This window comes from Engystomops pustulosus, chromosome 9 (genome assembly GCF_040894005.1).
Source record: "Engystomops pustulosus chromosome 9, aEngPut4.maternal, whole genome shotgun sequence".
NCBI classification, from domain to species: domain Eukaryota; kingdom Metazoa; phylum Chordata; class Amphibia; order Anura; family Leptodactylidae; genus Engystomops; species Engystomops pustulosus.
The window spans coordinates 105840965-105859232 of NC_092419.1; the positions used below are offsets into that span (position 1 = coordinate 105840965).

The 18268-nt window shown below is 43.9% G+C and overlaps 1 protein-coding gene across 1 annotated transcript; it reads right to left on the reverse strand.

Annotated features, from left to right (window-relative positions):
• Positions 1–1425: 1425 nt before the first annotated feature.
• On the reverse strand, positions 1426–18179 carry SLC31A1 (solute carrier family 31 member 1). The gene is made up of 5 exons (XM_072125323.1): positions 18040–18179; positions 4792–4962; positions 4533–4605; positions 2521–2689; positions 1426–2432 (listed from the first exon to the last, which is right to left on the reverse strand). The coding sequence occupies exons 2-5, from the start codon at positions 4924–4926 to the stop codon at positions 2231–2233; spliced, it is 579 nt and encodes a 192-aa protein (XP_071981424.1). The 5' UTR covers positions 4927–4962; positions 18040–18179; the 3' UTR covers positions 1426–2230.
• Positions 18180–18268: the final 89 nt, after the last annotated feature.

Below are 18268 nucleotides of genomic sequence, written 5' to 3' on the forward strand. Positions count from 1 at the left end.
GAAGTTTACATACTTAGTGTTACTCAACATAAGTGGCTAATGTAGAGTTAACAAAAGGTATTTGCATTGTTGTTACAATGTAAAAATGGATAACGTGAAGTGGTAGGAGGATGGATCCTGATAAACTGTTCTGATGCTTTCTGTAATGCAGGTGTGAACACATCCTATATCATACCCCAGAGCTGCAATCACTATTCTGCTGGTGCAGTCACTGTGTACATCCATGACATTACTTATCCTGTATTATACCCCAGAGCTGCACTCACTATTCTGCTGCTGGTGCAGTCACTGTGTACATACATGACATTACTTATCCTGTACTGATCCCGAGTTACATCATGTATTATACCCCAGAGCTGCACTCACTATTCTGCTGCTGGTGCAGTCACTGTGTACATACATGACATTACTTATCCTGTACTGATCCTGAGTTACATCCTGTATTATACCCCAGAGCTGCACTCACTATTCTGCTGCTGGTGCAGTCACTGTGTACATACATGACATTACTTATCCTGTACTTATCCTGGGTTACATCCTGTATTATACCCCAGAGCTGCACTCACTATTCTGCTGGTGCAGTCACTGTGTACATACATGACATTACTTATCCTGTACTGATCCTGAGTTACATCCTGTATTATACACCAGAGCTGCACTCACTATTCTGCTGCTGGTGCAGTCACTGTGTACATACATGACATTACTTATCCTGTACTGATCCTGAGTTACATCCTGTATTATACCCCAGAGCTGCACTCACTATTCTGCTGCTGGTGCAGTCACTGTGTACATACATGACATTACTTATCCTGTACTGATCCTGAGTTACATCCTGTATTATACCCCAGAGCTGCACTCACTATTCTGCTGCTGGTGCAGTCACTGTACATACATGACATTACTTATCCTGTACTTATCCTGGGTTACATCCTGTATTATACCCCAGAGCTGCACTCACTATTCTGCTGGTGCAGTCACTGTGTACATACATGACATTACTTATCCTGTACTGATCCTGAGTTACATCCTGTATTATACACCAGAGCTGCACTCACTATTCTGCTGCTGGTGCAGTCACTGTGTACATACATGACATTACTTATCATGTACTGATCCTGAGTTAGATTGTTGGGCGTTAGAACAAATTGTCAGCAACTTTGATGTGAATTATACCCCTGAAACAGAAATGTTCCCACAATACTGGGGTACTTTATTTTGAACAAGAAGGGAATGTTGCCCATCTTCCAGCGCAAAACCTCAGCACTTTTGAAATCCTGGTTTTTAATCTCTCCTCATCCATAAAGCCTCCCGGTGACAGGAAATCAGAATAACTGCACTGACTTGCAGCACCAGCAGATGTCACTCACACACAAATTAGAAAATATTTTACCAAAAAAGTTGAAAAAGACATAAGCACACAGGTCATTATTAACATTTTATTAAAAGGATTGAAGATTTCCTTTTTTGAGGTTTCAACTATTGGAAAAAGAATTCATACATGTAATAAAATATTCACTTTTTTTGTACTAAAAAAAAAAAAAAAAAAATACATAAAAACCAAAATAAGATTCTAAATAAAAAAAGGTGAAACTTCAAAAAAAATTGGTAGATTTCTGCTTTCTATATTAAATGTCATCTACACAGCTTCATTTATCCTTGATTCTATGAGCAATACTGCACTAATTGTCAGGAAGAGGCTTTGGACTGCCCCTCATGGGCGGGACTATGCAGGGGAGGGGCTTTTACGGCATTGGTCATCCATGATCGGACACTGTGCACCCAGGAGGGGATTTATTTATAGAATTTTTCCGAATCACATGTAAGAGGGATCGAGATGAATCACAATGATAAGAAGATGCCAATGATTGTAGAAGAATTTGAGTAATATCTGGAGGAATCGGCCAATAGGATGCCACCAAGTCTACCCGCAACTAGAATTTAAGGCTTGATATGTGCCAACAGAGCCCCCTACTGGTAGCAATTAAAGAGTCCAGGGAAGAGAAATGGATGACAATTTGGGAGTGTTCTTCAAGGAACACTCCATAAGGAATCCACTGCTGGTCAAGGCTTGGTCAAGGAGTCCTCAGATAGGAGGACATTGACAGGACGTGAAGGCATCAGAGGAGACGTTTGTTGAGTTGGTCACCCATCATCTCTACGGGAGAGGAGGTTTTCTTTGTTGTCACTAGATGTCCCATCAGCCAAACCCTAGTGTGGTGGTCCCGCATTAGTGGCAATGTTCGGTTATGTCCACCACCACCGCCTTCTTCCAGCTGAAGAGGAAATATCCGGTGCCGGCTCCGGCTGCCACCGCGATGCACAGGTAGGCGTTGTAGCTCATGAATATTAACATCAGGAAGTAGCTGACCACTACTTGGATAATATGGAGAAATGTCTGGAAAACGTGGGGGAGGCTCACCATCTGCTGTCTGGGGGGAGGGAAGAAAAATTCATATAAGGCACGTTTTAAAGGGGATGTTCATATTCTCTCCTGTCAAACCCCACCCCAAGTCTTACCCCACAGTCTTGTGAGTCTCCATCAGGGTGGTGCCGTTGGGTCCGGGTACTGGCATGGAGTTATAACGGATACTAACTTGAGATTTCCTGAGTAGGGATTCCCGTGCAATCTTCAGCCCCTCGTACAACACTGCCAGCAGAAACACCGCTACAAAGGCTCCGGCCATCTCTATACGGGCAGGATGGAAAGACACATACATCACAATCCCATCATGTGTATATAGTGTAGCTGGACTGATACACTGTAACAAAACATTCATGCTAAGGAGAGATTTGCACTGTTGCTTTGTTTAAAAGATTAATCCCATCACAACGTGATGACATATTGCTAGAGCGGGACAAACCTTTATGATTAGTGGGGTCCCAACTCCAGGCACCCCAGAAATGCTGGATTTAGTGCTGCGGCACAGTGACACCTGAAATTCATGTACAGACTACAGTACAGTCCTATTCACAGCTGGGATGAAGCACCCCTGGAAGTCAGACCCCACTGATCCTATGTATAGCATTATCTTTCATCAAAGGGTGTGTACACTTTTGCAACTAACTTATCTTCTATTAATACATTTAACCCCTTCACGCTCCCTGACGGATATATCCGCCACGGAGCTATGAAGGGTGTATGAAGAAGGCTCACGGGCTGAGCCTTCTTCATACAGAGATGGGCTTTGCTGCATATCGCAGCAAAGACCCATCGCTATCACCCGCGGTCGGTGCTTGCACCGATCGCGGGTGTTAACCTTTTCTTTGCCGCCGGCAAAGTCGCCGGCGGCACTTTAAATTTGGCGGCGCATGGACGTCATCGGGGGGCGGCGATCGGTTGCCATGGTAACCTCGGGTCTTCGTTTGACCCGAGGATACATGGCTTCTGCATATTCATTACAATGAGCCTGTGGCTCATTGTAATGTATAGTGAGCAGAAATGCCATACACTGCAATACAGTAGTATTGCAGTATATGGCAGGAGCAATCAGACCATCTAGGGTTAATGTACCCTAGATGGTCTAAGAAATAGTGGGGAAAAAAAAGAAAAAAAAAAGTTTAAAAAATGTAAAAAAATAATAAAATATTAAAAGTTCAAATCACCCCCCTTTCCCTAGAACTGATATAAAATATAATAAATAGTAAAAATCACAGACACATTAGGTATCGCCGCGTCCCAAAATGCCCAATCTATCAAAATATAAAAACGGTTATTGACGGCGGTGACCTCCGGAACGGCAAATGGCGCCCAAATGTCCAAAACGCGACTTTTACACCTTTTTAGATGACATAAAAATGTAATAAAAAATGATCCAAATGTCGCACAGTCCTCAAAATGGTAGCAATGAGAACGTCGGCTCATTTCGCAAAAAATGACACCTCACACATCTCCGTGCGCCAAAGTATGAAAAAGTTATTAGCGTCAGAAGATGGCAAAAAATTTTTTTTCTTTTTTGTACACATTCGTTTAATTTTTGAAAATGTATTAAAACGCAATAAAACCTATATAAATTTGGTATCACCGCGATCGCACCGAACCAAAGAATAAAGTAGAGTTGTTATTTGGAGCGCAGAGTGAAAGTCGTAAAAACTGAGCCCACAAGAACATGACGCACATGCAGTTTTTTTCAATTTTTCCACATTTGGAATTTTTTTGCGGCTTCCCACTACATGGCATGGAATAATAAATAACATCATGGGAAAGTAAAATTTGTTACGCACAAAATAAGCCCTCACACAGCTCTGTACACGGAAAAATGAAAAAGTTATGGATTTTTGAAGATGGAGAGCGAGAAATTAGCAAAAATACCCTGCGTCCTTAAGGGGTTAATAAAATGGAGCAATGTTTCAAGTCTGTTCTGTGTATGCAGCTCCTAGGAAGACCCATGCACGTCTATGGTTACAGACTACAAACCCTTGTGTAGTCTGATCCTGCAGTCAACAGGGGTATAGGGAAGATGCTTGTCTGCTGAGATATTCACTGTAATGAGGGGTGGGATACGCCACCTACTGGCAGTGCAGATACTGACCTCCCGGCGTATTGATCACCAGTCCTGAGAACAGAAGCTCCACGTTCTCGTATCCAAAGTAAAACGCCATTGGCTGTGCAGAAAAATAAATAAGAGGCAGTCAGTGGTTGTCTAGAAGGATGTCACTTAAGATTCTACTGAACCCATCTTTTGTATCACTGTTTAACTTTATAGAATTGACACTCTGGGAAAGTTGGGTGTTTTTCAACGTTCCCTCCCCCACAAGCAGCATCCCCCTCATATAAGGAGCGGTACTCACCATCATGTGCATGGACCCTCCTCCTCCTCCCCCGCCGCCACCACCACCACCCCCATGGTGGTGCCCGGCTGTGGTGGGATGTTGGTGACCAGCGTGTGGATCAGAGGTGGTCATGGTATGGTGGTCGTGGGACATTATGGAAACCTTTATATACAGCTATGAGCGTCAACCCTATAGAAAAAACAAACAAAGCTTTACAAATGATGTAACAAATTGTAAGTAAACTCCTCCAGCTGTGGATACAATGTAACGCTGGAGGAGACGCCACCAGAAGCCATTATGTGCCCCGCATTTCAGTATTGGAGGAGAGTCTGCACAGAGAAATCCAGACAGTGGCCCCGGGGACCGCCCCGGCTTCTGTGCTTCTCCTTTACTGGCACCAACTACAGATAAGATCATTAAAACTGATCTCCAAGAAGAGAAACAACTTGTTTTGTGGCATCAAGAGACTTTCCAACAGACGAGGTTCTGTACTAGCGATCTCTATAATACTGCAACATTGTATGTACATCTACCTTGTTAGTGCCCATGCTTATTTTGAACAACATCCTGTATTATACCCCATGTATGTGTACATACATGACATTACTTATCCTGTACTGATCCTGAGTTACATCCTGTATTATACCCCATGTATGTGTACATACATGACATTACTTATCCTGTACTGATCCTGAGTTACTTCCTGTATTATACTCCAGAGCTGCACTCACTATTCTGCTGCTGGTGCAGTCACTGTGTACATACATGACATTACTTATCCTGTACTGATCCTGAGTTACTTCCTGTATTATACTCCAGAGCTGCACTCACTATTCTGCTGCTGGTGCAGTCACTGTGTACATACATGACATTACTTATCCTGTACTGATCCTGAGTTACATCCTGTATTATACCCCAGAGCTGCACTCACTATTCTGCTGCTGGTGCAGTCACTGTGTACATACATGACATTACTTATCCTGTACTGATCCTGAGTTACTTCCTGTATTATACTCCAGAGCTGCACTCACTATTCTGCTGCTGGTGCAGTCACTGTGTACATACATGACATTACTTATCCTGTACTGATCCTGAGTTACATCCTGTATTATACCCCAGAGCTGCACTCACTATTCTGCTGCTGGTGCAGTCACTGTGTACATACATGACATTACTTATCATGTACTGATCCTGAGTTACTTCCTGTATTATACTCCAGAGCTGCACTCACTATTCTGCTGCTGGTGCAGTCACTGTGTACATACATGACATTACTTATCCTGTACTGATCCTGAGTTACATCCTGTATTATACCCCAGAGCTGCACTCACTATTCTGCTGCTGGTGCAGTCACTGTGTACATACATGACATTACTTATCCTGTACTGATCCTGAGTTACATCCTGTATTATACCCTAGAGCTGCAATCACTATTCTGCTGCTGGTGCAGTCACTGTATACATACATGACATTACTTATCCTGTACTGATCCTGAGTTACATCCTGTATTATACCCCAGAGCTGCACTCACTATTCTGCTGCTGGTGCAGTCACTGTGTACATACATGACATTACTTATCCTGTACTGATCCTGAGTTACATCCTGTATTATACCCCAGAGCTGCACTCACTATTCTGCTGCTGGTGCAGTCACTGTGTACATACATGACATTACTTATCCTGTACTGATCCTGAGTTACATCCTGTATTATACTCCAGAGCTGCACTCACTATTCTGCTGCTGGTGCAGTCACTGTGTACATACATGACATTACTTATCCTGTACTGATCCTGAGTTATATCCTGTATTATACTCCAGAGCTGCACTCACTATTCTGCTGCTGGTGCACTGTGTACATACATGACATTACTTATTCTGTACTGATCCTGAGTTACATCCTGTATTATACTCCAGAGCTGCACTCACTATTCTGCTGCTGGTGCAGTCACTGTGTACATACATGACATTACTTATCCTGTACTGATCCTGAGTTACATCCTGTATTATACCCCAGAGCTGCACTTACTATTCTGCTGCTGGTGCAGTCACTGTGTACATACATGACATTACTTATCCTGTACTGATCCTGAGTTATATCCTGTATTATACTCCAGAGCTGCACTCACTATTCTGCTGCTGGTGCACTGTGTACATACATGACATTACTTATTCTGTACTGATCCTGGGTTATACTCCTGAGTTGCACTCACTTTTCTGCTGGTGGATTCACTTGGGGAACATTTACTAAGAGCCTTGCGCCAGACTTTGCACATTCTTTTTGGTGCAAACTTCTTGCACAGGTGTTTAAGAAGAATCACTTTTTTGTTGCACGCACATTTTGTGGCGCAGCTGCATTATACTTCATGCAACGCAAATTTCTGCACTGAAGGGGGGCGCTTCGATGCTCAGTCGGAACGCCCACCAAATTTAACCTGCAAAGCTCAAAAGAAATGTGCTGCATGTCCCATGTTACAGGTACATCCAAAAAAAAAAAAAAATGTGGTACACTCTAATGGGGCAGTGCAGGGGGGCTCAAGATTCATGTTATTATTCATACATCCATCAGATGGATATCATTCCCCCCACCACCACCACCACCTTCATTCTATGACTATGGGTCTGATTTCAATAACCTGATTATCCATTAGAGACAGGGAAAGGTCTGTCAGCGCTTGGGGCTTGTTCTCTACCACAAGGAGGACGTCAAATGTCACAGGTAATCAGATTAGATCCGAGAAAAGACAATTTGTATCAAATTAATACAATTACAACCAATTTGTTACTTTTTCCTATTTTTGAGCGTTTTGTTGTTTTAAAGGCAAAGCACAGGCGTTATACAGGTCAGACCTTTTCAGTCCTCCCGTCCCTTTAAATATATGCAGACAGTCACACACAGACAATGGGGTCTGATGAATCCACCTGGGCCGGGCACATCCTACTGTACGCAGCAGAATAATAGCGTGTTTACTCTGTGTGGACCCCCCCCCCCCCCCCCTGGTGATAAAGTACACACTCCCCTCATTCACAGCATCCTGTCAGCTTCAGGATGTCACGTGTCACACAGAGGCGGACATGGAGGTGCAGCATTGGAGAAGATTTTCCTATGTTTTTCACCAGTAATGTGCATTTAATAGAAGGGGAGATATTTTAATTTATGATACTGGGCTCCCTCCTTCATGGCAATATCAGACATTGTGATATTATACAGTCCGATCCTCAAAAATGGGCTAAATAGGAGGGTTTGGCAAAGCCATTTAGGCCTCAGCTACAGAAAGTGGCTGTAAACACTAACAACCAATCAGGAGAGAGCTCTCATTTTTCCAGAGCAGCTAAGAACATGAAAGAAGTGATACAATTGGTTGCTATGGGGCTCACTCTTCCTGTCTGCATAGTGAGACAAAATGGAGGCCAGTTTTATTTAGTGTACTGGTTCTACCAGGTTACAGCATGGATGCCAGGGGGCATTACATAACCCGGGCATTGAGGTGCCATGACAATATTGAGCAATGGTGGAAATAAGAGCCAAATGCCCAAAATAGATTTCTTTCTGTAATGAGGAAGGACGCAGAGTATTTATCACAGGAATTCATGCAGATTATCAGATTATAATCCCCAGTGGATACAGATTTGTACTGTTCTGCATATGGATGTCCCGGAGGTGATATTGTGTATCCGGCAGCTATAAATAGTACCTCCACCTGTGGAGGACCCCGCACAGCCAGATATTATAAGAACAGACCATTGATTTCAATAGACATTGTGTAATACCAAATTCCCCCTAAGGAGGCAGCGCAGGAAAGATAAATATCTGCTTATAAGCCAGTGACCCTAGTGGACATTTCCTTTAAACAAATCTAAATAAATAGTAATTAATAAAAATCAATAATAAAAAATACTTTTTAAACAAATGTCTTTTTTTTTTGCATGAACATTAATGTTTGACACCGTAATGTACAAGATTTAGAGCGCCCCCCCCCCCCCCATCCCAATCGATGCTCCTGTAAATCCCAAAGTCTGGTACTATATACATAACAGAGTATTGAGATGAGAAAGTCAGTGCTCACCGGTCCCTGGGGTAGGAGGATACATACAAGAAGTGAGCACAGGGGTTTAGATACCCACAGGACGCTCCGCCCCATCAGCTAATAAGCCCGTGTCATCATCTACATGAGTATCATCCATCCCCTTCTGGGCTACTCATACAGCCCCGGGCACATCCCTGTGTGAGGAGTGATGTAGAAAACAAAAAATGTTCCAAAAATTCAATTTCCAAAAAGTAAGACATGATCTAACCGGGATCAATGAATTTAGAGTAAAGTGTTAAAAAAGTGAAATTGAAATAAACTCCCCAATCTATAGCTCTCGCTTTCCTCACTAGGTAGGTCCTCAATCGGTAGGTCGCCCCTTTACATGCATAGATCTCCCCCTCCAGCTGCTCTGTCTTGAGACGTGATGGCATTGAGCTTGAGCACACGACAAATCAGTAAAGACAATCCCCAAAAGTACACACTCCACACGAAGTGTGTGCAAACAACGCAAGACGTTGGCAGAACACGCAGATTCCGAGCTGCCACTTCCTCCATGGGGCCACCAGTAGGTAAACAATCCAGAAGCAACAGAAAACATGTATCGGGAAAACCCAAAAATGTCAAAGAAATATATTTAAGTAAAGCTAAAAAAAATATATAAAAAAGTTAAAGCATAAGCCCCCCCAGATAAATATAGAGCTACCACATTCACTCTACTAGCAGCTGCCAGCACCTAATTCTACCTGAATAGAAAGGTTACAGGCACCTTCTCTTGTGGGAAGGTGCCTAAGCAATACGTTACCAGTCACCTGCAAAGTTCTCCACAAACGTTTGTCCATTTTCAAGTGTCTGACCTCACAACTCTTACCTTGATCTGCTTGCTCAGGCTTCGGCTGATTGATAGATTTGCCTCCAATCTGCCGGCCCCGATCTATTGCCCCTACTATGTTAATCAGAAACTCTATCCTGACCTTGGCTTGTCCCCTGACCACTTCTTTGTCTGTACCTTTGGTGCCACATACACCAGAGTCTCTTGACCTGCCTGTCCTGATTCAGCTTGTCCGCTGACCCTGTCCGTGCCTGCCTTTTGGTGCCACTCGCCAGTGTCAGCTGCCACTCAATGGAGGGCACTCCAAGATGTAGCAACGCTTGCAACAATGTTAACGGGTCAAAACCAGAACACCCTTAAAACATCCTGAGCCAAATTCTGTTCAGTAACATAGTGGCTCCATAATTTTCTGAATTACACATTAGTTGAATTTGCCCATTTTTGGAAAAAGATGAGTCCTTCATCCAGAATTCCACATTCCGATACCTTCTGGAGACACAATAGGACTAGTTGAACTTTTTTTGGGCCCTCATCAATATATCCCATCAGAGAATAATTTAAATTTTTTTTGTATGAAATTCAAAAACATTCCTACTATTGAACAATTGAAGCTTTATTGTTATCATGCAAAAGCACAAAACTACACAATCATTCCTACTAAGCAAAAAAAAAAAAAAAAGTGTAATCAGGAAGGTTTCTTTTTGCGTTGTTGATGGCAGGTCATCTGCGTTCTGCACATAACCTAATTAACACAAGGTATTATCTATGTGGGGTAAATGTGACTCTTGAGGAGGGGGTGAAGCAGCCATGTAAAGTCTATCTGTAGATTATTTACAATCAGTCATTATCTAGAACATCTAGGTTTCCTCGGTGTCAGCGTTACCCATGTTCTGCACAATCCTCTGACGCACGTGCATATAAACATGGGGTGAGGTAGTCCATACAGTACACAAAGGGAGGGACCTACATGGACTTCCACCTTATGGGCAGATTATAGGCACAAATGCCCAGGTGACCTGGAGGGTCCTCAAGTGCCCAACCCAAAGACCCGTTTAAAAGATCTTAGGTGCTTCATGTTAACCAATTAGCTTCCACCATTTCAGTACAATGACCCATTTCTACTTCGTTGTTTCTGCCTTCAATAAACCCAATGGAGAAGTCATCCGTGTATCTTGGAGAACCAAGCCCATGGGCCAATGATTAGAGCGCTAGAGGGTTTTTGTCAAATTGTCTAGTGGGGTTCCGAACGTCTCAGAATAGGTCAACCAAAATTTTTAACCCCTACAGCTTCAGCACAAGACCCATTGTAAATGTCACCTCCCTAGAACGCGGCGCCATCACTAGGTAATTGCATTGGAACTATTAGTGACAAGTGAGGAAGTGCTAAAACTTGCCAGGCGTCAATGTGATTTGCATGCAATCCTTTTCCTCAAATCAGGGAGACGTAATTTCAGTAACTAAAAAACGTTGGGCAACTTTCTCTTCATTCATTAGTAAAATAATACATGCGTATAGTGACATATACTTTCGGTAGCACAGGGTGTACTGCCCAACCTAGGGCTAGGGGCAAGTCTCTGCAACGCTCTGCTTGTGCCCGTTTCTCAGATTATATCTTATAGGACATTATAAGAGAAGCTCTGCCCTGTACTGATGGGGGAAAAGCACTTGGGGCGAGATAGAAACCTACTATAATCTCCAGCAAGCTCTGTATGTGCCTATGTCTCCAATTATCTTATTGGACATTATACATAAGTAATGACCTGTACTGATGGGAACAAAGCACTTGGGGTGCAATAGAACCCCTCTATTATCTCCAGCAGCCTGTGTCTCTGATTATCATATACTATATTATTGAGAAGTTCTGACCTGTACGGATGGGACTATAGCACTTGGGGTGCGATAGAAACTTATCTACAGCAGCCACTGTAAGTGCAGTTGTCTCACTTCTATCATTCAAAAGCAGCAGCGTCATATAAAACATCATAGAAAAGTACTGACATGTACTGAGGGGAATAAAGCACTTGGGGCGAGATAGGATAGACAGAGGCTGTTGGAGATAATAGGAAGTATCTATCTGTTCCATACTTCACTTTTAACTATCAGCACGGTCATATAGTACATCATAGAGAAGAACTGACCTTCACCAAGAGAATAAAGCATTTAGGGCGAGCTAGAACACTTCCTAATAGCTGCAGCAGAATCTTTATTTGCAAATATAAATTGCAAACCCCCCACAAAATTAAAATCAAAGATAAATATAATAGTAAACAGCCCAGAGTCACTGGATGCAAAGGGTTATAGTACAGAACCTTTCCCCAGATGGATGGACACAGGTAACAGCAATTAAAGACATCGCTCCACTACTGCTCCCCGGCTTTATGGGGGTACAAAGTCTCATGAGGTAAAGTCATCATCATTACTTATCAGTGGAGCCGCTGTCCACATTACAGCCGCTCCACCAATTATTAACTGCAGAACCGATAAAGATGCGTCTCGAAAACCATACAGGATCCGAGAGAAAACATATAAGCCTTATGGGGTGGGCGAGGGGGTCACGACCCCTGGGGTACAGATTTATCATGAAACTCATAGGACGGTAAATAACTGTCTGCTCCAGCTGTTTCTCCATGTCACACTACGCAAATCCGGTGTCCCTGACACACTGCGCCAGAACTACCTGCAACACAGCTAGAGACGGAACAAGGAAATAACCTCCAGGGCCAGTGCCAAAAAGAAGGATTAGAAGCAGATCCAGCAACGGATAGCAGTGATTATGTCACACCGACCTCTAATTACCTAGATATAAGTAATACCGTAATTATACACATCAACACATTATCATCACCACAAGCCTGACTACATCAATATTCACTATTATAGTAATGAAATTCCTGTACATAGTGGGCAGTATTATAGCAGTTATATTCCTGTACATAGGGGGGCAGTATTATAGTAGTAATATTCTTGTACATAGGGGGCAGTATTATAGTAGTTATATTCTTGTACATAGGGGGCAGCATTATAGTAGTTATATCCCTGTACATAGGGGCAGTATTATAGTAGTTCTATCCCTGTACATAGGGGGCAGCATTATAGTAGTTCTATCCCTGTACATAGGGGGCAGCATTATAGTAGTTCTATCCCTGTACATAGGGGGCAGCATTATAGTAGTTCTATTCTTGTACATAGGGGGCAGCATTATAGTAGTTCTATTCTTGTACATAGGGGGCAGCATTATAGTAGTTCTATTCTTGTACATAGGGGGCAGCATTATAGTAGTTCTATTCTTGTACATAGGGGGCAGCATTATAGTAGTTCTATTCTTGTACATAGGGGGCAGCATTATAGTAGTTCTATTCTTGTACATAGGGGGCAGCATTATAGTAGTTCTATTCTTGTACATAGGGGGCAGCATTATAGTAGTTCTATTCTTGTACATAGGGGGCAGCATTATAGTAGTTCTATTCTTGTACATAGGGGGCAGCATTATAGTAGTTCTATTCTTGTACATAGGGGGCAGCATTATAGTAGTTCTATTCTTGTACATAGGGGGCAGCATTATAGTAGTTCTATTCTTGTACATAGGGGGCAGCATTATAGTAGTTCTATTCTTGTACATAGGGGGCAGCATTATAGTAGTTCTATTCTTGTACATAGGGGGCAGCATTATAGTAGTTCTATTCTTGTACATAGGGGGCAGCATTATAGTAGTTCTATTCTTGTACATAGGGGGCAGCATTATAGTAGTTCTATTCTTGTACATAGGGGGCAGCATTATAGTAGTTCTATTCTTGTACATAGGGGGCAGCATTATAGTAGTTCTATTCTTGTACATAGGGGGCAGCATTATAGTAGTTCTATTCTTGTACATAGGGGGCAGCATTATAGTAGTTCTATTCTTGTACATAGGGGGCAGCATTATAGTAGTTCTATTCTTGTACATAGGGGGCGGTATTATAGTAGTTATATTCCTGTACATAGGGGGCAGTATTATAGGAGTTATATTCCTGTACATAGAGGCAGTATTATAGTAGTTATATTCTTGTACATAGGGGCAGTATTATAGTAGTTATATTCTTGTACATGGGGGCAGTATTATAGTAGTTATATTCTTGTACATAGAGGGCAGTATTATAGTAGTTATATTCCTGTACATAGGGGGCAGTATAATAGAGGTTACTGTATATTCCTGTACATATTACAGCTCTTACAACTTGGTCCATATAAATCACAGCTTTTCCCTGCGGATCACGGTCTCGGCTGTGGACTAATCTTGGTAACGAGGATTGGGTTTGTCTTTGAGCACTGGAGTGTAAAATGATGGGCTCAGATCTGCTGATAGATGAAATGTTGACCTGTTACAGAGGATAATAATGATGGGGGGGCGCTGTGTGAGGTGGGTGGACCTTGTACTCGGTGAAATTCAGCAGTTCCCGTCACTGTACAGACACTCGGGGCCTTGGGCTGAGCAGCAGTAACTTTGACCTCATGCCCACTGAAATGAATGGGGTCTCATGTCCGATTTACACCATCTTTTCCCAAAACAAAAGATGGGGGGGGGGGGGCTGGAGCACATTATCGGAAGAATTTCTGGTAATTTACAGATAAAGATTTCATACAACTTTATTTAAACAAGTTACGAAACTAAAACACAAACCGCACCTCCCACCCAAATTTCACAAAAATCAACTACTAGCTCTTAAAGGGGCAGTCATAGCTGGTTACACATAGGTGGCCACTGGAAGGTATTGCATTTATATCAGTCTCTGGGACAGCTGGGTCCTCACACAGCTTTCCCGGATCCCTTTGCAGCTGGATGTAGCTCTTACTGTGGTGATCTGAGCCCCCAGGAATTCGGCATGATCCAAGGCTGGGGGTTAGGAGAGTCATGTGACCACGAACCGTATGACTCTACACAACCTTCTACGTGAAGTTATTTCCTCTTTTTTGGGATTCAAACTTTCTCTTTTATACTAGTCACATGTTCCGCCATCATCCATTCACGAGGCATCCAGATACAACCAGGATAGTTAACACTCAGCTTTCCCAGAATCCTGAAGGGCAAGTTCCCTATTTTTGTGTTACTATAGAAGTAGAAAATGTAAAAGCTGCATCCTATTGTCCTGGAAGTGGCAGAGCAGATTTTTGTTACAGTGTTTCAGGCCGGTGTGATGATAAATAATGCAAGAGCCAAACAAAACAAGCCGGGCGCAATGTCCATGTCTTTGGCTGTGTAAACACGTGGGCCTGGACACACTTACCAGCGAGGCGTGATGTGTCACTCCGCCGCACCCCCTGCTATGGGGCCGCCACGTGTCAGGAGATGAGGAGTTAATCAAGTGCGGGACTATATTTATTAATGCAATTCCTGGGAATGGGCCTGTACATAGGAGTGTGACAGGGAGGAAAGGGTTAAAAGCAACTCCTTGGTGGGGAGCCGGGGGCTGTTTGACCCCAAAGTGAGAGGGTTCATCCTAGGACTGTGCTTTACAGCCCGACCTGTCATTTGTATCATGGACCTTAACCCTTTCTACTCTTTAGTTAGTTGGTTCCTACCTAGGACCCAGGACACGCAGAGCGGTCACAACGAAAGAGTTCAACTCAGATCATGAAGAATTGTCATGGCGCAGGCTCCATGTGACGCCCCTGGGACAATGGTGGCTCTTGTGATGTATCTTTCCTTTGTGACTTTGATACAATTCTAACAAGAGATTTAGAAATTGGACAGGGCACGGGATGGGACAATATGGAGCGATGTTTACAGAACAATACAGTGTATACGGGACAATATGGGGGGTAAGCGAGTGGATCTAGAGTGTATCCTGGACAATACGGGGGGTGATACAGTGTATCCTGGACAATACGGGGGGTAAGTAAGTGGATCTAGAGTGTATCCTGGACAATACGGGGGGTGATACAGTGTGCCCGGGACAATACGGGGGGTAAGTAAGTGGATCTAGAGTGTATCCTGGACAATACGGGGGGTGATACAGTGTATCCTGGACAATACGGGGGGTAAGTGAGTGGATCTAGAGTGTATCCTGGACAATACGGGGGGTGATACAGTGTATCCAGAACAATACGGGGGGTAAGCGAGTGGATCTAGAGTGTATCCTGGACAATACGGGGGGTAAGCGAGTGGATCTAGAGTGTATCCTGGACAATACGGGGGGTAAGTGAGTGGATCTAGAGTGTATCCAGGACAATACGGGGGGTGATACCCCCCGTATTGTCCAGGATATACTGTATCACCCCCGGAATTGTCCTGGATACACTCTAGACCCCTTACCCTTGTATTGTCCAGGATACACTTTATCGCCCACTGTATTGTCCTGGATACACTCTAGATCCACTCACTTACCCCCCGTATTGTCCTGGATACACTCTAGATCCACTCACTTACCCCCCGTATTGTCCTGGATACACTCTAGATCCACTCACTTACAGTATATCCAGTACAATACGGGGGGTAAGTGAGTGGATCTAGAGTGTATCCAGGACAATACGGGGGGTAAGTGAGTGGATCTAGAGTGTATCCAGGACAATACAGGGGGGTAAGTGAGTGGATCTAGAGTGTATCCAGGACAATACAGGGGGGTAAGTGAGTGGATCTAGAGTGTATCCGGGACAATACGGGGGGTAAGTGAGTGGATCTAGAGTGTATCCGGGACAATGCGGGGGGTAAGTTAGTGGATCTAGTGTGTATCCAGGACAATACGGGGGGTAAGTGAGTGGATCTAGAGTGTATCCGGGACAATGCGGGGGGTAAGTTAGTGGATCTAGTGTGTATCCAGGACAATACGGGGGGTAAGTGAGTGGATCTAGAGTGTATCCGGGACAATGCAGGGGGTAAGTTAGTGGATCTAGTGTGTATCCGGGACAATACAGGGGGCGATACAGTGTATCCAGGACAATACAAGGTTAAGGGGTCTAGAGTGTATCCGGGACAATAGGTGACGGCATCAACCTGAAAATGGACTTTAAAGTGAGATGTAAATTTGTTGTATAAAGTCAAGGAGGCGGAGAGTTTAACACTGGAGTTAAGGTGGGGAACTCTGAGCCTCCTCCTCTGTCATAGACATCTTGCTTCTGACTTCAGGCGATCTGGATAGTGATGTCTCTGGGTGTAGGACCATCATTACAGTAAAAAAGTTTCTTTTTTTAAAATCTCCGCCTACTTGACTTTATACAACCAAGTTACATCTCACTTCAAAGTAAATTTTCTGGATAATTCCACCGCATTGGGTCATGAAACATGCGTTAAACTGCTTGGCAAAATACTAGTAGTGGTTTATTAAGAGAATTTCTGCTGACAGGTTCCCTTTAAGCCCTGTACAGTGCTGGCAGTACAGTGTAACACCATCTTTACAGTCACTACGTGTCAGTATTCATTTCCTTCCAGGATGTAAACTCTGACCCCTGACATATTGTACCCTGATGTGCCCTGGCGGTCGGCACGCTTAGTAACCGATTCTAATTAACATGTGGCGATCTCTCCATCAGATGCCCTGTGCCCTGGCAGGCCGCCATCATGTCACACACCAGGTCTGCTGCAGCCTCACATCTCTAGGACTCCTTCCCTGTGATTTCCCAGCTGACGAGGCGGCAACCGGGAAGATCTTAATCGAAAAGCTAATTACAAGACACAGAGAAACACATGATTTCTCTATAATAAAATCCTAACCGCTCTGTCAGCAGAAATTGGGAGATCACAATGTGAACCCACAGGTCAAGAATGCACTGACTCCGCCCCCTGGACTCATCACCCCAGAGCAAGCAGGAATTTAAAGGGACACACTACACATTATTCCAGATCATGCCAATCTGCCCTTATATTATGCCATGGAAACAACCACCTAGGCACGAGTTATCAGTGGACAGCGCCTTTAATTTAAAGGGGCAGTTATAGTCTCTGCGGATATAGAAGGGAATGTACAAGGAATTGGTGGAATAACAAAGCAGACCACATAATAGCGCTACGGACCCCCGGATTACATCATCCGGCTCTGTTGGCCCCTTACCCTTCGAGGTTACTGATACCAGGTTATCAATAATCAGGTTAGATTTGTAGCCAAATATATAATATCACAGACAGAGATCGAGATTTTGGGGTTCACTTTGCTGATAATAAAAGATGGATGAGGCAAGGGTCCCCCAAAAAGTGTCACCTTGACATCTACTACATGAACCAAGGTGGGGACCCACATCCAGGAGCCCCCCAATGGGAGATCAACCCACATTGGGCAAAAGGTATAAAGTTTGAACTCAGTTTTGATGTCAGCATTGACCTCCTCCTATTACTGGTCTGCAGTGCACCTCCCTTGCCGCACATGACGGAATAGTGTGAACTGTGCTCTATACACATAACTTTGTACAGCTCTTCCCCCCGTCCTGCAGTGCCCCCTCACCTGCAGCCGCCACCGCCGCTCTCTGACCGCTGTCACCTCCGACTTCCACCGCCAGCAGCCGAAATCCTCCGACTCTGACACATCCGCCGAGCAGACCCCGCCCACCGACGACACGGCGGGGCGGAGCTTACCGCACTCCGTCAATGAATCCCTCTCACATAACCACGCCCTCCCCTGCCAATCACATTTCACAACCCACCAATTCCGCTCTTTCATTGGTCGGACACAG

What these genes read in the sequence shown, in the direction of transcription:
- SLC31A1 (XM_072125323.1), bottom strand. Translation starts at nt 4,926, where the DNA reads ATGTCCCACGACCACCATACCATGACCACCTCTGATCCACACGCTGGT. An exon ending in GAGGGTCCATGCACATGATG is followed by an intron (nt 4,606 to 4,791) that starts GTGAGTACCGCT and finishes TTTTCTGCACAG; the next exon opens with CCAATGGCGTTTTACTTTGG. An exon ending in GAGACTCACAAGACTGTGGG is followed by an intron (nt 2,433 to 2,520) that starts GTAAGACTTGGG and finishes CCCTCCCCCCAG; the next exon opens with ACAGCAGATGGTGAGCCTCC.